Raw genomic sequence first — 25,000 nt, forward strand, 5'->3', positions numbered from 1 at the left:
ATGAGCATCGCAAATACTCCTCGATTTTAAATTATCTTTTAAGTTTTCCAAATAGATTTAGTAATTGTTGGCCACTGTATTCAATCAAAATTTATTAACATATTCCTACATTCTCAAACATAAATGCAAAATGATCCCATTGAACAGTTGAATCTGAGCAAGCATTATAAGATTGCTATAGTTTTAATTGCATCAACACATAAGACAGAAACTTAATACAAAGGGCAGTTGAAAGGAACCAGAGGATTTTAGTATTTTACCTCAAGTGCAGCTGATAATACTTGTAATTGCCCTTCTTCATCTCTCTTTTCAATCAAGAGCACAACAAAGCTAATACAATTACAATGGTCAGGCAACAAGATTTCATAGTATCACCACAGAAAATTGAACTTGAAGTGAACTCGCAATATATATTATAAAATTCAAATTTTATAAAACCATTGGACATGCATCAGCGAGTCCCAAAAATACATATATAAACAAACATATTCGCCAAATGATCTGGATATCATAGTCCAACTTAAAATAATCTGAAATTCAATATGGATCATAAGTTTTCTGTATATTGTAAACAAAATATTTGACTGGTGTACTTAGTTTGACAAACATCATGTGTTGCCACGTAACGCGGCACAAGCAGCCAAATCAATCAATAGAAATACCACTCCGTAATCGTCTATTGTGTCCCTATGCAGTATTCGAGATCGGTGCCATAGATAAACCCAAACATACTTCACATGAGATTTTCCATACTTCTCCGATGCGAACAAAAAGAAAACAATTATCCAATACTCACCGACTCCAATCACCAAATTAATAGTCATGTTGATAGCGTAATTGGACTATATGCTCATAATCATGACAACCAAATCTGATCATCCGGACAAAGGGAGTAAATGTAAAAACTGCTAGAACTAAAAAGCAGTCAATTCAGATAGACAGAAACTTCAATTTTACTTCTAAATGACTTCACCTACATTATTTATTTATTTATTTATTTATTTATTTTATTAAATATCACTTACTTTTAAATATTATTCACATTGAAAAAACAAGTAAAATATTTTTTTTTGGTGTAATTTGGAGTGTAACATTATCATAAATATGGGAAATATAATTAACACTGATCACAAATTTCAGAACCCATACACATTTCTATAAGAATGCAATTATGCATCACAAATGGACTGTCTGACTGTCACTCCTGTATCGCGTTTTTCTATCTTCTCTGTTCATATATCTTCTGCACCACTGCAACACTTCATATGCAATTTTGCTCTTTAACAAAATCTCAATAGTAGTCCTATGCTTTATATAAGAATTTCCATGAATGTATGTTATCCTCAGAGAATGTGTTATAATGTAATTACAGATTTTCCCAACCAGGTATATTGGCTGTGGCTTCATTCACCATATTTATTAATCTTACCCAAACAAGTAAAATATTACAATCCAGAAAATACTTCATAGACCGAGTAATCAATATTAAAAAAAAACACATATAAAAAACATCATTGAAGTTTTAAAGCTAATTAATTAATTTAACTCAATTTAAGAAATTCAGGTAAAATTCCAGAAATAGTTGAGTTTATACCTGTAAATCCAGAACTTTCCAGTTGAATTACTGTAGTAACCGTCAGAATTTCGCTCAAAATTTCTAGGACGCCAAAGAAAAACACGAATCAGGACTCCAGAAAGCACAAATCAGATGAATCTTAAAAAAGGAATTTTGTTGGGGTTTCTGGGTTCGAATTCGTATGCTTTTGAGTTGATTTTTGCTCGAAATGGGGGATTTTTGGTCGGAAACAATCAATTTTTCTGGGTTTAAGGGTTCGAATTTCTTAGGGTTTTTGGTCTAAATTTTTGCTCGAAATTGCTCGGATTTGCTTCAAATTGACTGCAATTTTAATTTAGATGTTAAATTTGCTGGGAATCGCAGTTTTTTGGCCTAATTTGTTGGATTTCAGAGACGAATTTGTGGGTGTTTTGCTGTAGCAATTCACTGGAATTGAAGAACTCTTGTTTTTTTTTCTTTTTGTTTAGTGAATGTAGGCGTATGTGATGAAAAACTAAGGTAAAAAAACGCAGAAAACCTAAAGCCAAAAGAGTTATTTGCGTCACTTTATTATAAAAAAACGACGCAAATAACCTTGTTTATGATATTGTAAACAGCTCATATGCGTCGCTCATGTAGTAAAAGCGTGACGCAAATTACTTAATCACTTATTTGCGTCGCTTGTTAACAAATGAGTGACGCAAATAAGTTTATTAATTGCGTCGCTTTAATAAATAAGAGCGACGCAAATGAGAGAAAGCTGAAATGCACTTGAGTTTTGCGTCGCTTCTTGAATAACATGCGACGCAAATAACTTAACAGGATGGTAAAAATAAACATTTGCTTCGCTCCTTAGAATGAGTGACGCAAATATGGCGACGCAAATGTACATTTTTCTACTAGTGTCACAAAATTAACCTATCGGCCCCAATTAGTAACTTATCCCAAGTCTAGCTTGGGGGAGCCATCTATCTTGGTGTTCTCTATGGTTTGTGATGATGCTTTGGAGAAGATTAACTTAAATCTTGAAGGTTCTTGAAATTTTTGCTATATGATCTATTTTTTAGCTCTTATAGTTTGTTAAAAAAGAAGAAAAAAGAAAAGAAAAGAAAAAATTTCAGCTTCTTGAAGGATAAATAAAAGAGCTTCAGAAATAAGAATAGTGCGATGAATTGTTATGTAGGGTGAATAAGGTGGTAGTTGCTCTTAATTCAAGTTATGTTTGGAGTGTGTATTCTTGTGAATTAGTTCGATGGGATTTTGATGTGTATTGGTTATTTTTTGATGGCTTCCCTGAAGGACTATATTTACCTACATTTTCCAAATTTTTCCTACCCATTTTCACCCGACTTACATTACAAGCTTGAAAAAGACCTTCTGACCTTCATGCATAGTATTGTGTTCATGTGAAACGAGTCTTTTGTCAAAATGCTGGAGTATGTGTCACATTTCGAGTCGACTTTTGACTAGGTTGAGCGGCAATATTACCCTTTAAACACGCGAGTGTTGTGAGATAAGGGGGGTTATCATCATTAGTGGGGATGGAGAGAAATCAGGCTCATTTTTAGCTCGCCACATAAAATTGTGCGGAGTGACCACTAAGTGAGATATTCTAGTCATCGATTCCTTATGTGTACATGGTTGACTCTGTTTGATGGCTATTCAGGTTGATTGATAGTCTGAATGAGGTGATTGGTTGGCTAAGATGCTTGTGTGTCTGATTTCGATTTTGAGTATGGTATTTTCAAATGTAATATGGGGTGAAGTATGTTTATTTGGTTGTTTCTAGTCATTGATTGTCTTGCTCGAGGGCAAGCAAGAACTTAGCTTGGGGGAATTTGATGTACACATTCTATACCATATTTTACCCTCATTTCATAGCTATGTTCGTATAATTTCTAAGCTCTACGGAGCTATTTCTCGCTAATATCCTCCTCTCTAGTGTGGCTTGGTCTATTTGATTGATTTTGTAGGCATATGAAGATTTCCGGATGATTTGGACTTGTTTTAGATAGCCACGAAAGCTTATTAAGATGGAGGAGAATTTTACCCGTGTCCGCCCTGGAGGGCAACATTGCCCTGGCAGCTAGGGCGAAGAAGGAAAAGAAGAGAAGTTATGAGAAAGAATGGAAGAGTTCAACTTCCATCCGCCCGGACCGGGCGACATTGCCCTGGCAGACCGGGCGGACAAAGTATTGTGCGAGGAAGCTAGATAAAGAAGCATTGGGCGAATTTGCTTCTCGCGCCCGACCGGGCAGCTTTGCCTGGTCAGACCGGGCGGAGTGTCGAAGACCGCGTTCTCCTATTTTTTTCGGGTTTTCTTAATTAAGGGATATAAATACCCTTTGTAAACCCCGACTTAACATACTTAGTTATTATTTTAAACATTCATTAGAACCCTAATATTCTCTCTAGATCTAGGTTAATTTGCACTTTCAAGTTTTGATCTTTGTTCATCAACAATTGGTACTTTTCTTCATTCAAGCAATTGGTATTCATCTTTATTTCTTCTCTCACTTTTAATTGCTTATTAATTATGTTTTCTTCATTGATTATTGTTTTTGCTTTCATTAATATGTGTGAGTAGTTTCTTTATTCCAAGATCTAGCGGAACCCGAATATGATTAATGCATGATTTAATTCTTTAAATTCTCTGATAATAATTGTAATTGATATGCTTAATTGATTATGCTTATGCCAATACTATATTAGAGATAATTGGTATTGTTATTAATCCTTTGTTTTAATCACAACGGGAGTTGGGTTTTGACGGATTTGAATAAATCAATTAAGGGTTTGAAGTTCATCACGGGAGCAGTTGAATGGATGATTAGGAAGTCAGAGTAATGTGCTTAAGGTCTCTAATTTACATGATTCCACGGAAGTAGGCTTGATTGTGATTAGAGAAGCCATTGATAACTCGAGAGAGACCTTTGGTATTATTCATGGATTACTTTTCCTCTTAAATCAATTGAATTATGTGTTAGGGGTAGAACGACTATTGCATTAATTGTATTCGTGGTGAAGCTTGATCTTGGATGTTTTTAGCATTGATTTGTCATATTGTTTTGATTTAATCGTTTTAATTAGTTCTTTAGTTATTGATTCTCACTTATTTGAATTGGTTACTTGCTTAGTAATTGCTTGAGTCTATTCAATTAGTTGAACCATAGTCTCTTGGGATCCGACCCTTGCTTGCCCGTCTACATAGTAGTGGTCTAGTTAGGTTTATTTTTGTTAGGTACACGACACGCCTATCAATGATATAATGCAAAAATAAATTTCTTCAACAATGTCCAATATGACATGATTTTGATGGGGAATTTTAACACCGCGGTAGCTTTACTAGACTAACTACAAACATCAGATGGAATATTGATGCCAACAAACCCAAACAAGACAACCACAACTCCAACATAGGCTATTATATCGGGGGTATTACCACTCAGTGCACCCACAATGGGGTATCTGATCCTCATCCTTTTTACATTTTTTTTAAAGTTAGAGGATGAGCATGGTTGTAGATACTTTTAAGAGGATCCTCAATTATAGAGGATGTTGGTGGATCCTCTATAAATGGAGGATGAACATGCATTGGCTCAAGAGCCAAATTTTGGGTGGAATGGTGGGGTGGGTGACACGTGAAAGAGTTAAGGAATTTTTTTTTTTTAAACACATAAACATGCACCTATTATTATTTGACACTTGGCAATGCACCTTTTTTTTGCTGAATGTGTTCAATTGTTCATGCATTTTTGTTCAAGCATTTGCAACGTTACAATTTTGTAACGGATATAAATTAACGGCTACTTTAATTATTATTTTTTTAAATTTGCAACCTTTGTCAAATATTTTTGTGTATATATAGAGTATAATTTTGTCATAATTTAAGCCACTCCTACATATTTTCCTCATCTCCCTTTGTATTACTAAATTTTAATTTTTATCCATTCAAAATTTAAACATTACCTTTGTATTAGTAAATTTTAGTTTCTATCCATTCTTACAATAATAGGAGTAATTATGGATGACAACAATCCAAATTATGGTACCAACCCAAATTCGCAATATGGTCTACATAATATTCCCTTTGAAATTGATCCGAGTATTCTAAGTAATCCCCAAGTTCAGTCTTACTTACAATACCTATCTACTCAATCGAGCCAAAATAATCAAACTTCCCTTCCACAAAATTCAAATCTGGTATTTCTAATGTCCCAACACATTAGCCAACAAATGGAAAGCTCTCCAGGCGGAGATGGTAGTAGCAACGCTACTCCAACATCCAAATCTAGGGGAGCTCAACATCTTGAAGAGATTGAGGATCTTACTGTTAATTTGTTTTTGGAACAAATTAATGTTGGTTCAAATGCGAACCAACCAAAAAGGCAATCGAAGAAGGAAACAACGTCATCACAAGCAAGGTGCGCGCCGCGAAAAATGGAGAACTGGACCATTAAAGAAGATGAAGCGTTGGTGTCGGGTTATATCAATGCCGGAGGAGATGTTGGTGATGGGACAACTCAAACTAAAATCCATTTGTGGAATAACATTGCTGCATTGTATGAGCAGACACGCTTAGGAAATCCCAAGGACGACATCAAACAAAGGACGATGAAAGCTTTGCAAGTAAGGTGGGATACAATCAATGGAACTGTTGGGAAATGGGTAATGTGCTACTCTGAATGCCAACGTGGCAAACCCAGTGGGATGACTGAGGAAGATGTTGAGGGTGCGGCTCATGAAAGTTATGAAAAGTTACATGGTCAACAATTCATGTTGATGCATTGTTGGAAGCATATGAGAAAGAAGCAGAAGTGGGGTGCTGGAACCATGGTGCTACCAACTTGTAGTCAAGGAAGTTCTAAGAGAGGGGAGCCTGAGTACGTTAGGGGTGAGTCCTCAGAGAGTCGACCCGATGGAGCTAAGAAGGCGAAAAAGAAAGGGAAAACAGTTGCTCCAACTGACTCCTCGGCCATCGACTTTGAAACCTTGACATATACTCTAAATGAAATTAGTGACACAACGTATGATCAAGGAGAAAGAATGTATGATCTAATTAGGAAGCGAAGTGATGAAAGAAAAAGGCAGAAGGAAGAGGAGGCAAAGTTAAGGATTTACAGCATATTAGCCTCTAACCCTAATCGCGACAGTGAAGACGAAAAGGCGTATAAGAAGCTAAAGGATGAGTTTAAGGGACGATACTATTAGTTTTAATAGTTAATGATTGTCATGTTTTATTATTGTCATGTTTAATTGTATTGTGATGTATTGTTAATGATTGTCATGCTTTATTATTGTCACTTTTTTTTTATTATTATTGTCATGTTTTATTATTGTTAAATATATTGTCATGCAATGTTATTGATTGTCATGTTTTATTGTAATGTTAATTATTATCCAATTTCAATATATTATTGTCTTGTATTGTTTTCGCATGAAAGTTGGGGCTATGGGGATATATAAAGAAAAACAAAAGATACCGAAAAAACAAAGAAAAAGTATGACCAGCTGGTAGAAGTGGTAGGATGAAAATGGATTTCAAGAGCATTTAGCACTATATAGAGGTCACTGAATAAGATTGTTAACAATTCACAATAGATAATTATTGGTTCTAGTAACCAATACCATCTTTTGAAAGTAGCGATTTGTTATTGTAGAAGTATGTTACAGACTTAGTAACAAAACAAAATTATGAATAAACAAAAACAAAATTTGATATTGTAACGTAATATTTTGATTCACTAACGATACGAACATGAGGTAGTTGAAAACTTTAGGTGACTATAGAGGAATGGGAGAATGTGAGGTGATTGTTAGCTTCATTGATTATTATCTTGGGCATCAGAATTATTATTAACCTCTTTCCTACTATCATGAGCCCAATCAAATCATTCTCCCACATTTGGTGAAATTTTTAAACAATTTAGTAAAGAATTTGATTACAATGGAGATTTGCATCCAAGATTTAACTGGATTCAATGATCTAAATACAGTGACAAATATAATACTACCTTCGGATCATATTATATGCAACTTTGGGGTATTATTTGTGAGATATAAAAAATTCCAAAGTTGCATATAATACGATCCGGAGGTAGTATTTTTCATAAGTGAGTTTAAATGAAATTGATACGACTGTCGCGTGTCTACCAAAAATAAACCTAACTAAAACCTCCTACAATGTAGTAGGGTAAGCTAGGGTCGATCCCACATAGAATTGGATTATCAAATTATTACTTGTGTAATTAAGTTAGAAAGCCCTATTTTGAACAAATAATGATATGATCTAATAAATAAGCTACTAAGGGCATGTTCTCATTGACTAAACTCAGTTGAACTGAGCTGAACTGTACTGAACTGAGCTGAACTGAAATGAATATTTTATAAGAGAAGGAAATTAGGAGCTGAACTGAGCTGAGCTGAACTGAGCTGAACTGAACCGAACCGAACCGAGCTGAACTGAATTTCAACGTAAGAGAACATGCCCTAAATAGATAACAAATAAAGTACGGAGAAATAAACTAATAAAAATTGAAATATGATAAAATCAGGAATAATGAAATAAGGAATCGGGAGATGTGTTATAACATTGGAGTATCAATTATTGCTCATCGAATTATACGAATTACATTTATATCTCAATGTTAACCAATGAACACAAACAAGCATTTGAAACTTCCCTTAATTGCAAATACACCAAACGAGCTCTCGGAATATTGTCTAACTAACTAATAATCTAGAACAAGCTCTCTAGACTCGATTAATTAGCCGCATTAATAACAAGGAAGTAGTTAACTTAACCCACAAATCTCACAAACTCGGACTTGTGCAACTTAAAGGGTTGATAATCTTAGGTAGTATGGCAAGTTTTAGTCACCAATCAAACACCTAATCACTACTAATGGTATCAACTAGACAATTACGGATCACAAGCTAATACTCTAGTCGTCAAACTAGCAAATTATACTAAAGATGGCTTGTCCTAAATATAATCAACTGATTCGTAATATTCAAGCAGATTGTCAAACCAATTAAGAATATAAACATAATATCCAACAATTATAGCATATCAATTCTCACAATGCAATAGTCCAATGCATAATATATCTCCCTACCCTTGTTTTATCTAGCCTGACATACTAAGAGTTGAAAGAACAATAACAATTACAAACAGAAAGTTCATAATATGGAAGAAATAATTAAACATTAGATTGATAAGGCTAACAGTAGCTAAACGAAACAATCAAGTACCAATATTGAACAAATGCAATAATTTAAATAAGAAAAAGTTAAATAAGATTCAATCCTATAATCTAATAAGATATCAATCATACCAAAATGAATTCAATAAGAAAAAGTAAGATATTAAAATAATGTAGTACCAAACTCAATTTGAGGATTACAAAGGAAGATGCCACGGACTCCACAGCTCCAAGATTTGTTCGCATGAAATCTGTTGCTCCTTCTCTGTGCTTCTTCCCTTTCCGTCTCCTCTCTACCTCAGATAAATATCTTCAATTTATTCCTCAAACCTATCCCAGAAAAATCCCCAAAAAATACGGATTTGATAACTCCCCGGAACCCCAACAAAACGATAAGAAACCTCCATTCATTATCTCCACTACACCGAGTATTTTGCTCCAATAATTATCCAATTTCATCTTCATCATCTCTTGCTTGACAGTTTGGTATCCGCGAAAGTCGATGGAGAAATTTGTGTTTCACCCGCAAGAACAATGAGTAGCTGCTCCTTTATTTTTCTTTTTGTTTTTGTTCTTTTTGCTTATGCTGAGGGTCAAGTTGTTATATTTAGGATCCATGTGACTATTGGGTTTAAAGTATGTGACTTCACTTGTAAGCTTTGTTTCTTTTTCCGAGCTTAATAACGTGCATCTTGATACCGTAATCTTCCTTCCTACAAACAAATAAATCAAATAGTAGTAACTCATGTCTCAGGAAGAAAAATTTACTTAATAAACATTTAAATTATTAAAAGTAAATATAAAAACAAGAGTCTAATAAATAAAATAATGTAATTTTATGACCTCATCTAAATTAAACAAATTACATTAAAATTATTTATTAATTAATGAATTACGTGAAACTATAACCATCACTCTCCATTTGCTCCAAACACCAACATATCCACTACTTTCTATCAGATTTTTTGTGTGACGAATGGGACAAACTCATATGTCCTATCATCATTCTACTGAATTCTGTAACACCCCAATAATTCTCCCTTTAAACCTGTGAGGATCCTGAACAATATTCAAGAGAATTACTGGCGTGCTACCGTCACGTGTTTAAACGTAAAGGCTTTATCAAAAAATAGCAGCGGAAAAACTAACTCGGTTATAAATAAGTTTCAAAACCAAGAACCAAAACCAAATTAAATCTTACAACTTGAAATCATTAAGGCCCTTATTCAAAACCTCACAAAAGTAGTAAATAAATAAATAAAAACAGAGTTTAAATAAATTCAAACTTATGAAAAGAAATTAACAGCGAACAATAACCAACTCTCCACTTAAAATCCCACCACCTAGATGCAAGCCCAAACTATGTAAACACCTGTGATGAGCCTGCTCCCCAATATTACAAGTGTAAAGATTGGATCATTACAGGGTCATTGAAAGGTGAAGGTCATGACCAAAGAAAAAACACACAAAAGCACGCAATCAGCAAAGCCGAGTACATACAAGCTACGAAAAATAATAAGAAATCCCTAGCATGCTACTATCAATAAATCATCGAATACAATTTAATTATAAACTCAAACACATAAATCAGCTGTTTACATTACTAAGACTCCACTAACTAATAATAGGTAAATCATTTCATTTTATTCATTGGATTAAGCAATAGACAAGGTTGTCCATCCCATGCTCCATTTGGAACATCAATAAAAGAAAACCACATGCCTCCTTTCGGAAACATCAATAAACATCCAACAACCACGAGCGCGACTCCGTGACCGTAGTTAGTATGAGATCTCATCGAACTCCTAGTTTTGAAAAGTATTTGAAATAAGAGACTCGTAGATCAGACAGTCTTGAGAAAAGTGCACGGCTAATACCCCGTGTACCCCAACCCCTGATTGTCATTACTCTAGATGTGCACAAATCTAGAGTTTTATTGCTCATCCATCTTGCACTTTACGTGATATACAAGTTTAGACTTGGTGATGACTCATTTATAAACAACACAATCAATCCATTATCAGTTCAATCAAGTAAAGCAAACTTTCAAATTTCAATTTGATTTATTAGTGACAAGCAACATTTATTATTAAATCCTTTAACTACCTCGGTGTATAAACACCTAGTGCATAAGGCACCCCACAAATATAACCTCGTCATATAAGACTTAAATTCATCCTTTACTCATTCTGTTTCCATAATCATAAATGAGTATAAATTAATCATTTCACCAATCACATACCTTTGCCTCTAAGCGCACCTTGCATAATTAGAGCATAAACAATACTTGCAATATATAATAATGCACGTCATACAAAAATTCACAATGTCTAACCAAACAATTTACCCGGTCATCCCTTTACATGATACCAAGTTCTCGATCCGTCCTTAAACATGCACCTAAAAATAAAAGGTTTCGTAACTCGTACGTACCTTGAATATATGAGTTGGTATGTGTTGGGAATAGTTTCAAGCCTTAAAAATCCCACTAGCTTGAACCCCACTGTGATCATACACTAAAGTACGGTGGCGTCCAAAAGGGAAGAAGATAGAGCAAAAGAGTCGCCAACAAGTTTTTAAGGAACTTGTAAACCGTTCACGAGGTGAAGGTTACACCCCTTAACGATCCAAGAGATCGCCAACTCCATAAGGTCATGAACCAAAATAGGGTTCGGGGATGATGGTACAAATCCAACCTAAAAGAGATTGAACCTGCCCTAATAATAGGCCTCTACTTTATTCTGCTCGTATTCATGTGCGCTTTCTGATTAACATGCAATCAATAGGATTAACCCTAAACCTGTTTATCTATGTTGGTTGAATATTAATGCACAAATAAACTATTATTGGCGATCACTTGAATTATAATCATATTAACCCTAAACAAGATTATTAATTATCTTATTAAGCGTGGTTACAAGTACAAATTCCCTTTAACATGCATAAAAAGGTGTGATCAAGCAATAAATAATAAGCATCAAGCAACATAATAATGAATATCATCATCATAAAAATAAATTATAATTGAAATAATCATGATAATAATCATAAAAGAAAATAATCATCATATTAATAATAATTGAAATAATTATCATAAATAAAATAATCATCAAAATAATAATATTCATAATCATTATAACAATTATAATCATAATCATGTTCATGTTAATATTAAAGCATAATAAAAATAGCAAGATCCTAGGCATGATACCTAACAAGATTAATAACAAACCCTAGCATGTCACTAAACAATAAAAATCAAATCTTTAGCCCTAACATGATACTAACATGAATAAATATTAGGAAGAATATAGGAAGCATCGTACTTTTAATCATACTTGATATTATAGTTACCCTAGACATGATACTAGGAATTAAAATAACAATCTAAGCATAATTTCTACATCATAATATCAATTAAACCATTAAAGTACTTACTTGGATGCCTCGTACCTCTTTCTAATAACAAAATACACACGTTAGTAACTTCAAGGAAAATAATAATCAAACAATTAAATTAAATAATTGAAAGAGAGATTTGGGACCAAACCCTCAGAAATTAAAACCTTTCACGTCTAGGGCGAAGGCAACTTCGAATATGGCTAGGTGTTTCTAGATCTTGTGAATGCGGAATTTTGTATCAAAAAGCAAGAAAGAAAAGAAAGAATGAATGAAGATTGAAAATTGATGAAAAGAGATGAATGAATTGAAGAGTTGATGAATGATTTGTGAATGAAAGGAGTTGATGAATGAAGAAGAAAATTGATGATTCTTGGTGAATGATGAAGATAGTTGGTGAATGATAGATGTAGATGATGAATGAAAACGGAGTTTTTAATACGATATTTATAGAGAAAATCATCCAAAAAAGATAATTTAACAAAATAGAGTTTGAAGACCACAAAACCATCTTGGCACCAGCCCTGGCTCATTGGCGCCAGGACCAGTGGCTAGCGTCTGGCGCCAAGCCTGGTTCCAGGAGCCAAGGCCTGGGGTTGGACGCCAAACTGGTTTTCAAATCGTTTTCGAAAATCTGATAAATTTCCCGTACTGGAAGATAAAATAATATAATTTCAATCGAAAATGCTATTTGATCTTGATTAAAACTCTGAAGAATCCTAACTGAATTAGGAATGATAAAGACCTTTCTATAATGTTCTAGAAGACTAAAACCATTCCTAATTACATTAGGAATGATAAATTATATTAGGCCCTCCCCTAGATCATTAGATCGTACTTAAAGCTCAAACCGGGCCCAGTTTAGTAAATTGGCCATAACTTTCTCAATATTCATCGGAATTGGGCTTATAATATATCGTTGGAAAGGTCTTTGCAAGCCCCATCCAACTACACCACTATTGGACCCATATCATGGACCAACCAAACTGGATTGGCTGTTTTCTTTAAAATAAAGTTTTCAAAATCAGGGAGAAGAGAAAAGAAATAAAACTTCCCGCAACACTATACCTTTCCACACTTTCGTTTCATTCGATTATGATTCGACGTGAAAGGCACTCATCACTGGGTTTGGTTTTGGGGAGACACAAATGGGTGTCTATAGTATGCCACTTTACTAACTGGAAATCACCTTCTATAAAGTCCTCCCCTAAACAAAACAACAATAATTTAATAAATACCCAAGCAATTAAATTTACAGCAATACTAATTTACTTAAAAACCTTCAAAATCCAATTAAACAACACTTTAAAACCTTCCCTTTAGTTAAAATTAAAGGCTTATATATAGTTCTTTAAATTTTCTTCATAGAAAACCTTAAAATACACTCTTATACATGAAATTACACCAACTTTAAAGTTTAATAAAAATCTGAAAATTTATTTTAAAACCCCTAATAATCTCCATTTTTAATAGGTGATTAAACCCTCTTTATAAAACATCAAAAGTAGTACTTAGAATCTATTTCCAGCACTTTAGATTAATTAAAAACCCCTTCAAAACTTTATCAACACATCACTTTTATACTCAATTAAAAGTCTCCTAGGAAATAATCACTTCCTAAAAAAACAACCAACAATTAATATTACTAACCCAAGTAATTTCCAACAATATATGATGATGAAAAACCTCTTAAAACTTTAATAAAACATATATTTATGCTTAATTAACTTTAAACATAATTAATTTTATTAACCAAACTCAAGGATAAAATTTTAAGCATAAAAAAAACTTTGTTAAAAATAAAAAACTGTCAGAAAATCATATTTAGAAGCTGAATTTGGCCACGAGAGGGTGGTACTCATTACCAAAGGTAGAGAGTTTTTCTTAAAACATTGTTTCTTCATGGAAAACACTACTTTTATTTTTTATCAAAATCGGGTGAGTTCAGAACCTGATCGGAATTAAAATGGGATTAATATTAACGAAATGAAATCTAAAAATTAAAACACGAATTTATGTGTTCAAAATAATCTGGTAAAGTGCATTTTGATACCGTAATCTTCCTTTCTACAAACAAATAAATCAAATAATAGTAACTCGTGTCTCAGGAAGAAAAATTTAGTTAATAAACATTTAAATTGTTAAAAGTCAATATAAAAACAAGAGTCTAATAAATAAAATAATGTACTTTTATGACCTTATCTAAATTAAACAAATTACATTAAAATTATTTATTAATTAACAAATTACGTGAAACTATAAACACCACCTTCTATTTGCTCCAAACACCAACATATCCACTACCTTCTATCAGATTTTTTTAGTGACGAATGAGACAAACTCATATGTCAACTCATATGTCCTATCATCATTCCAATGAATCTGGCATGATTGATCTTTCTCTAAGTAATTTGTTGCAACTCTTTTATTCTTCTTATAAAAGTTTGTCTATTCCATTGGCAAAAATGGAAGAAAACATCAATTGTATATCCTTTCTCGATCTATATTGTGAGTTAATCGTTTTTTATTATTATTTATTTATTTACTTATTTTGTGCATGGTTGATTATTTCTCGTTAAATCTTTTTTAAATTAAACCAAAAAATAAGTTTCAAAATTTCTAGGTCAATTTCAAATATGTTTCGGGAAAGATAATCAACACATACTGTAGACATCCATTTGCGTCTCCCCAAAAACCAAATCCGGTGATGAATATGTAATCCCCCATGATTTTGTAATTATAATAATTATATTTTATTATTAATTATATGATTATTTTACGATAATTGTATAATTTTATAAATATTTCGAAAATAAAATTAGTTTTAAGCTATTTAGCCACTACTAACTATTGACAATAATCCTTTTACCCATACAAACTAAGAGCCTATTTCAAGTTACCTCAAAACCCAACCTTACACCACATGTTTTTTTTAAGCTTTGGTATATATTTGGGCCTAAACAAGTTATCCTAATTATATTTGGATTAGGATACCCTCAAACCCAATTCTTATTAATCATACCCACCTTATTTCCCCAACACTTCTCCTCCTTCTCACGTAAGAAAAAAAAAAAAAGAAAACTCACTCCTTGCTTCCTCCCTCTTCACGACATTCAGCAAGAAGAAAAAAAAAAACCCCTTCGAAGATGCACCGCTGCCCAGCCACCAGCAACGCCGCGCCACCGCCTGACCACCGCCCCTCTGACCGCCCCGCCGCCCAGCAGCTGACCACCTCCCTGCAGTTCGCCTTCCTCCCTTCTCCTTCCCCCTATTTCTCTTCCTCTTATTTCTTGTTATTTGATTAAAGATTCAATTTTTTATTTGTTTTCAATTATAAAATTATTGTTACTAGGCCTTAATAGTATGTATAAATTACAAAAGATTATAAATTTATGGATTTTGTATGTCTAAATTATTAAATAAAATTTCAGATTATGTATTTTGCATATTTTAGGGTTTAAAACGTTGATTTTTCATGTTTTAAGGCTTGATTACGTGTTAAACAAACTATCTAATCATACTATGTTTAAATTACATTAAAATATAATTATCTTAATCATAAATAAATTTTCAGATTTATTAAAGTTTCAATTTTTATGAACAAGTAGTGTTAATTTCGTGTTTTTATGCTTCTAAACCTACAAAATAATCATTGTGAGTATTTTGTGATTGAAAAAGCTTTGAACTTTATATTCTAACTTTAAAAATAATTTTCAGATTTCATACCTTTTATTTTGAAGCCTCTAATTTCATTGAATTGATATATTCTTGGGTTTTTAACACACTAACTTGCTATATAATGACTAATTCAAGTAATTATGCTTATGGGGTTATTTTATATGTTTAAAACAAAATTCCAGATTTATTTACCCACTTTAAAGTTGTTGTAATTTGATATAAAACACTATATTTTCATAATTCTAACATGTAAACTTAAAGTTGGGATGTTATATTACTAACTTTGATTTTTGGGGACAATCTAAAGACTTTATTTTGGTGATTTAAGAGGTTTTAAAGTAGTTTAGTATTGCTGTAATTTTAATTGCTCTGGTATTGATTTATTCCTAATTGTTTGGTTTAGGAGAGGACTTTGTAGAAGGCGACTTCTAGTTTTAAAGTGGCCAACCGGATGGTTTACACAAGGTACATACAAGATACGAAACCTTGCTTGTAGGTGCATGTTTAAGGACGAATCGAGAACTTAGTATCATGTATAGGATTGACTGGGTTAAATTGTCTGGTTATACATTGTGAATTTCAAATGATGTGCACTAGCTTATAATGCAAGTATTATTTGTGCTTTAATTATGCAAGGTGCGCTTAAAGGCAAAGGTATGTGATTGGTTTAAAGATCAAATTATTGCTCGTTCATGATCATGTAAACAGGATGAGTAAAGGAGAAATTCAAGTCTTGTAAGACGAGGTTAAGGTTTTGGGGTGCCTTATACACTCAAGGTGTTTATACACCGAGGTAGTAATGGAATAATTAATAAATGTTGTTTGTCACTAATAAATTAAGAATCTAAATTGAGAAATTGCCATGTTTGATTGAATTGCTTTTTGGGATGTTTGTATTGATATGTATAAGAGTCATCACTAAGTCTAAACCTGTAAATCACGTAAAGTGCAGGATGGATGAGCAATAAAACTCTGGAATGGTGCACATCTGAAGTAATGACAATCAGGGGTTGGGGTACATGGGGTATTAACCGTGTACTTTTATCGAGGCCGTCTGATCTACGAGTCTCTTCTTTCAAATATTATTTTTCTAAAACTAGGAGTTAGGTGAGATCTCATACTAACTACGGTCACGGAGTCACGCCCATGGTCGTTGGATGTTTATTAATGTTTTCGAAAGGAGGCATGGGGTTTTTTTCTTTATTGATGTTCCAAATGGGACATGGGTTGGACAACCTTGTCTATTGCTAAATCTAATGAAATAAATAAACGAGTCAGTTATATTACTTAGTGAGGTCTTAATAAATTTGATAATCGAGTCATGAATTGAGTCTATATTTAATGATGCTTGTACTTGAATATTAGTAGCATGTTAGGTATTTTCTCAATTTATTTTCACAGCTTGTATGTACTCAACTTTGCTGACTGCGTGCTTTTGTGTGTCTTTCTTTGGTCATGGCCTTCGCCTTTCAATGAGCCTGTGACGATCCAATTTTTACACTTGTAATATTGGGGAGCAGAATAACCACAGGTTCTTACACATGCAGCATTCATCAGGGTTGTGGGATCTTGAGTAGAGAGTTGGTTGTTTCCATATTATTTATTTTGCAAAGTTTGAATTTATTTTAATTCGATTTTAGTTGACACTAATTCTTTTGGGTTTGAATTTATTGGAACTCTGAATTTAATCACTTACTACTTTTATTGGGTTTTGAATAAGGGCCTTAATGGTTCCAACTTGTAATACTTATTTTGATTTAATTCCTTTGTTTTGAGGTTTATTTTAAACTGTTTTGGTTTTCCGCTGGAAATTTCTGAGATAGCCTTAACGTTTGAATACGTGGCGGTAGCACACCAGTAATTCTCTTGAAATTGTTCAAGTTATATACAGGTTTTTAAGAGAGAATTATTGGGGTGTTACAGAATACCTTTCACGTCGAATCATAATTGAGTGAAGTGAAAGTGTGAAAGTCTAGTGTTGCGGTTAGTTTTGAAATTATCTTCTTTCTTTCTGTTTTCGAAAACTTAACTTATTTTATGAAAATAGTCATTCCAGTTTAGTTTGGTCCATGGCAAGGGTCAAATAAAAGTGTTGTTGGATCGGGTTCAAAAAGAGTTTTCCAACGATATATTATAAGCCCAATTCCGATGAATAATGAGGAAGTTATGGCCAGATTACTAAACTGGGCCCGGTTTGATCCTTATATGCGGCTCAATGAGCTAGGACGAGGGTCTATTATGAATTATCATTCCTAATGCAATTAGGATTGATTATAGTCTTCTAGAATCTTTTAGAAGGTTCTTTTGAATCCTAATGTGATTAACATTGATAATTGTGTTTTATAAGTTTTATTTGGAATAAAAGAAGTGTTTTAAATGAAATTACAGTTTTACCCCTCGTACGCTTAATTTTATCAAAAAATATGAAAACATGTGGAAAACTACCTGCAGCGCCGCACAACAGGTTGTCGCCTGGCGACAAGCCAGCGTCGTGTTTTATTCTTCTTAAAACTCCGATTCTTTTTTACCATATTCCGGCTTATTTTCGTTATAAATAGCGTCCTTAAACCTCCGTTTTTGATAACCAAACTATCATCAAGAAATTCTTGATATTCTCTCTCTCTCTCTCTCTTATTCTAAACCAACTTTTCATAAACAAAATTCCGCATTCACAAGATCTAGACATTCCTAGCCAAGTTTGAAGTTGCCTTCGTCCTAGACGTGAAAGGTTTGGTATTTCTGAGGGTTTGATCCCAAATCTAGTCTAAACTTTCTTAAATCTCTATTTCAATTATTTAATTTAATTCTTTGATTTTATTATTTTCCTTGAAGTTACTAACGTGTGTATTTTGTTATTAGAAAGAGGTACAAGGCATTCAAGTAAGTGTTTTAATTATTTTTATTGATATTTTGATATAGAAATCATGCTTAGATTGTTATTTTGATTCCTAGTATCATGTTAGGATGTTTTATTGCTTCCTAGTATCATGTTTAGGGTGATTTGCTTATATCAACTATGATTTCAATGATGTTTCCTATTTTCTTTCCTAACATCATGTTAGTATCATGTTAGAGTTAAAACTTTGATCTTTGTTGCTTAGTGACATACTAGGGTTTGTTATTAATCTTGTTAGTATCATGTCTATGATCTTGCTATTATTATTATGCTCTATTTTTAACATGATTATGATAATTATGATTATTTTAATTATGATTATTGTTATAATTTATTATTATTATTATTATGTTGCTTGATTATTATTGTTATTGCTTGATCACTACACCTTTTATGCATGTTTAAAAGAAATTGGTACTTGTAATCACGCTTAATAAGATAATTAATAATTTTGTTTGGGGTAATATGATTATAATTCAAGTGATCGCCAATAATAGTTTTATTTGTACATTAATATTCAACCAACATAGATTAAACAGGTTTAGGGTTAACCTATTGATTGTATGTTAGTCAGAAAGCGCACATGAATACGAGAAAAATAAAGTAGATGCCTATTATTAGGGCAGGTTCTTTCTCTTTTAGATTGGATTTATACCTTCATCTCCGAACTTCCAGTCTTGGTTCTAGACCTATTGGATTTGACGATCTCTTGGAACGTTAAGGGGTGTAACCTTCACCCTGTGAACGATTTACAAGTTCCTAAAACTTGTTGGCGACTCTTTTGCTCTAGCTTCCTTCCCTTTGGACGCCACCATGCTTAAGTGTATGATCATAGTGGGGTTCAAGTTTGGAATAATGCTTGAAATATTCCCTACACATACAAAAACAAAAAAAAAAACCCTAATAAATTAGAAAATTTTTCAAAAAAAAAATATCAAACAGATCGATTTTGTGATTTTAAAGAAATATTTTTTAAAATAATAGAATTTGATTTACTTTAGGAAAGTGTGAGAATGAGATTAAAAAAAAGCGCCAAAGTGATGTCCTACCACGGATAGAGAGGTTTGGTAAACTGATAGTGGTGGATTATAAATTTATGATTTTTTTACGGAATTTTCACCATATACCACTGAGTTTTAACTTAATTCACCATATACCACCAAAAACTTTCTAATTCACCATGTACCACTAAGTTCTTGTGCAATACCACAATATACATTTTTTTGATAACTACCGTTTGGAGTATTTTACTAATTCACCATATACCTATGTTTTAAAGTTATTTCACCAGATACCATTACATTAAAAGATATTTCACCATATACCTAGAATTTGCAATGGCTATTTTAATTGTTGCATCTACTATTTTTCGCTGCTTCACTTCTCTTTTCTTGAGCTCCTTCAACATGCTCTCATCTCCATAACATTGTGTGTCTATGATTCCCCTGTTTTGAAATTCATAATCCGAAAGGACATTTTGCTCGACATGACCCTTGCAACATCGAAATTTTTCTCATATATCACACTTATAGTACAAAATTTATGGATATTTTGTCGAATCACGACTCGTTATTGCAAATTTCTTCCCATATGTACAAGCTTCGTTTGGCATTCTTATGTATACATATTCGTAAAATGACGATGGTGATTTCAAGTGTGTTGATATCTTTGCAAATGCTTTTAGAAGGGTGAAGTGTTGCTTTAATTCCTCAAGTATTATGTTTATATACATAAACTATTCTTTATAACAGTCAACGACTAATTTTTTTTTTTCTAAAAAAATAACCATTGTAATTTCTGGGTATATAGTGAAATATCTTTTAATTTAATGGTATATGGTAAAATAACTTTATAAACATGGGTATATGGTGAATTAGTAAAATACCCCCAAACGACAAACTAATGGCAGACTAACGGCAGTTACCAAAAAAAGGTATTTTGTGGTATTGCACAGGAACTCAATGGCATATGGTGAATTAAAAAGTTTTTGGTGGTATATGGTGAATTAAGTTAAAACTCAGTGGTATATGGTGAGAAAACTATTTTTTTTTTTTGGTACACAAGGGACCAGTAGTATTAATAAATGATTGGTGGATTTATATGACCACTCTACAATTCTACATGAATGCATATTAGTTAAGTAGAGACGCTAATAATCTTGAAAATTCAAATAATATGATACTAAAACCAATGTTATTAAAATCGTGATTCAGATCGTAGAACCGTACAATTCTACGATCCCAATCCACGTAAACGATGTAAATCTCTGGTAGAATGGCTTTGCCTTAAAATCACTCATAGAATCGGTAAAATCGGTTAGAATCAATGAAATCAATACCGATTCCACTATCCAACCGATTCTAACGATTCCACTTCTGTAAAATGTCTGATTTTCTGAAACCCGTAAGACAACCAAGGGACTTTTTGACATTGACTCACATTTTTCCGACGTTCACCACCCTTTCCCCCTCATGTGCGACTCACGTGACTCTTAAATTTTCTAATCACATACACCCCCTTTTCCTAATTCCACTCCCTTTCCCTCCAGTTACACTCTCTTTCTCCTACTCTCTTTTCTAGTTTTGGGTGGTTAGGTTCCAGTCTCCTCCCATTTGTTGTTGCGGGAGATCAAACACGGGTCCTCCCTACCAAGTGTAGGCCCAATCACCACTACACTAACAACCAATTGGTTAAGTTGCTTTTATTTAATTAGTCACTATAAAATCTTTTTTTTACCAACACTATAAGGTCTATATAGAGATGGGCATGGGTTAGACTAGCCCGTGGGCGGCATGGACATGACATGGCAGTGGCCCGACACGGCATGAGCCAGCTAGCAGCCCGACACAACACAAGGAAATAGGGGTGAGCCATGGGCAGTGCCATGAACAAAAAAATAAAAATTTGGCACGAATCCGACACGAGCCCGCAGGCGGCACAAAGTTGGCCCACCTACACATAAAAATTCTTACATAGACCCTGGTCCACCTATCCTATGTGGACCAGGCATTAAACAAACTCTTCTCTTAATTAAACACAACTTCACCTTGTTCTTCAAATCTCGCCATCTTAACTTTTTTTTTCCTTCTTTATAAGATCACTCTTCCTTATTTAATCTGATTTTTTTACTTCTTTTTCGATCATAATTTAGATCCACAACATTGTCTAGATCAAAGAAATCATCAACATTATCTCTTTTTTTTTCTTTTTTTCTCCTTAATTCACTCTTCTGAACTTCCTCTCTCTTCTTCTTAACATTTTCTTGCTTCTTCTGAACTTTCTTCTTTTGAGACTCTTTCTTAGCCTTCTTTTGAGCTTCCTTTTTAGCTTGATTTTTAGTCTCCTTTTGACTTTCCAATTTATCTTGATTCTTAGCCTCCTTTTGAGCTTGATTCTCAGCCTCTTGGATTGGTGTTGGGTGGTGGATTTGGGTTGAAGTTCAGATTAGTTGCTGTAATAAAACAAATGCTTCTTGGATTAAAAAATAACAATATCAAAATTTGAACAGGAATCACAAATTATATGAAATAAAACCATAAAACATTTGAACAATAATAACAAATTATATGAACTAAAACCACAAAATATTTGAACATTGATCACAAATTATATGAACTAGAACCACAATATATTTGAACAGTAATCACAAATTATATGAACTAGAACCACAATATATTTGAACAGTAATCACAAATTATATGAACTAAAAACATAAAACATTTGAACTTATAAAATAAATGCTTCTTAGTTTAAAAAATAACAATATCAATTTTTGAACAGTAATCACGAAATATATGAACTAAAACCACAAAATATTTGAACGATAATCACATATTATATGTACTAAAACAACAAATCATTTGAACAACAATTATGAATTATATGAACTAAAAACACGAAATATTTGAGCCTATGATTTACCCGGTTTCTCCATTTTCTTAATGTTTCTTGTCTATCTCTTTTAAAATCTTTGAATCAACAATTGGACTTGTTATATCCAATTTCTTCTTCCTTTTGTTTCGGATTTGAGAAATTGTCCTATTCAAATAACTCAGGGTTTCAATTCATCATTTAATTTCAAAATTCAACAATTATATAGGGTTTTAATTTACTTACAATTGATCTTCATCACTATCAGAAGAATTTGGGTCCCTAAAAAATGTGAAAATTGTTCAAAAATTATACCCAATTTACAAAAACTACGAATGAAATTTTAACAAATTATAACAACTACGAACGAGTAATTGCAAATTCAAAGAAATTTAAAGAAAGTATAAGTTCATAAATTTTATTTACCTTTCTGCATTGTTTTCTTGCTTTTTATCCATGGTTATGCTTGAATTTTCAGAGGAGAGAGAAACGAGAATTTTTTGTAGTGTTTGTGTTGATGGCTATAAGTTCAGAATTTATTATGTCAGAATGTTGTTGGAGTGGAAAGAAAGAAAGGAGAGGTTGGGCCGCTTTATTTGTAATGTGTTTGTGATGATGGATTGTGGTATTTAGGCTAGTGGTCCACCTATTTTAGATGGACCAGGGTCTACCATAGACCTATTGCACCAACACGACCCGTAATAATAATAAAAAACTATATATAATAAAAATAAAAATAATAAAAAGAAATATTATAAATTAACAATAAAAATAATAAAAAGAACAATAATAATAAAAAGAACTATAAATAATAAAAATAAAAACTATAAAAATATTAAAGTTAATTAATTAATAATAAAATCATTCAATTAATAATAAAAATAGTGGGATGCCCGCAGTCCAACACGATCGCGGGCCACCAGGCACATGAGTTGTGGCGTGGGTTAGGGTATGCCATTTGGTAGCCTGGCACGGCTTAACCGCCATCACTTGGGCACAGCACGACACGACCCACCTCGCTTTTAGCACGATGAGGCATAGCCCGCGGCGGCCCTGCACGGCACGATGCATAGTTCTATGTCTATGCACACATAAAAAGGTAACTCTTATAACTCACTCCATTGTTGAATGGTTTAAGTTTAGCAAGCGACCAAGCGTTGGTTCGAATTTATGTACTGTAACAAAGTCTTAAACTAAGGTAAAATACAATAATGATTAATCTTAGGTATAAATCAACCTAAAACATTGTTTTTTTTTAATATAAATCTACAAATAAAAACAACTTAGGCCTTGTTCTTTTGAGCTTCTGGGCATAGCAGAGCATATTTCATTATTATTACTACTATAATAATAATAGTAATTTATTATTCTACTATTATTATTATTATTATTATTATTATTATTATTATTATTATTATTAATAGTAGTAGTAGTAGTAGTACCTACTACTACTACTACTACTACTACTACTACTACTACTACTACTACTACTACTACTACTACTACTATTATTACTATAATTAATACTATCACATTATTATTATAATCACTAAATTTTATTATAAATATTAATTATTATTATTATATTAATTATAATAATAATTATTAGTATTATTAAATAGTATTAAAATATTATTTTTATTATTATTAGTATTATCTTTAAATATTAGTTATTATCTTTAAATATTAATTTTTATTAAAAAATCAATTATAATATTATTATTATAATAATTAATATTATTAATTATAAGTATTACTAGATGAAGCCCGTGCGATACACGGTTTGTTAGTATTTTTTTTTTAAAAAAATATTTATTAAAATTGTTATTATATTAGTTTTAAAATATTATAATAAAATTCCTAATCTCAAAAGATAATATTTTGTATTTAATTAATTTAAACTATAAAATCTCATTCGTCAATTTTGCTTACGTGGAATTTGAATTATTTGATTATAAAAGAAATTAATAATCTCTTATTTAATTGGTTACAACTTAAATTTACAATTCTACGTGGCGCGCTAAGAAAATTAAATCCTACGTGGCTGTCTAAAAACTCGGGGAAAAACTCCCCTTTATATATATATATATTAGATTATTACTATTATTATCATTATTATTATTACTATTATTATATTAATATTATAATAATAATAATAATTATTAATATTAATATTATTAAATATTAATTATTATTATTAAAAATTATTTATTATTATTAAATTATTTATTATTATTATTATTATTATTTATTTATTATTATTATTATTAAATATTTATTATTATTATAATAATTTAATATTAAGTATTATTTTTAAGCAGAGTAGAGCAGATTTCAGCACAGCAGAGCAAATTTCAGCAGAGCAGAGCAGCTCTAAAGAACGGGGCCTTACATTAT

General features: G+C 32.2%; 1 protein-coding gene across 1 annotated transcript; it reads left to right on the forward strand.

The window, feature by feature from the left end:
• Positions 1-5,791: 5,791 nt before the first annotated feature.
• On the forward strand, positions 5,792-6,766 carry LOC110691599 (glutathione S-transferase T3-like). The gene has a single exon (XM_021868555.1). The coding sequence runs from the start codon at positions 5,792-5,794 to the stop codon at positions 6,764-6,766; it is 975 nt and encodes a 324-aa protein (XP_021724247.1).
• Positions 6,767-25,000: the final 18,234 nt, after the last annotated feature.

The sequence above is a fragment of the Chenopodium quinoa genome, unplaced genomic scaffold, assembly GCF_001683475.1.
Source record: "Chenopodium quinoa cultivar QQ74 unplaced genomic scaffold, ASM168347v1, whole genome shotgun sequence".
NCBI lineage: Eukaryota > Viridiplantae > Streptophyta > Magnoliopsida > Caryophyllales > Amaranthaceae > Chenopodium > Chenopodium quinoa.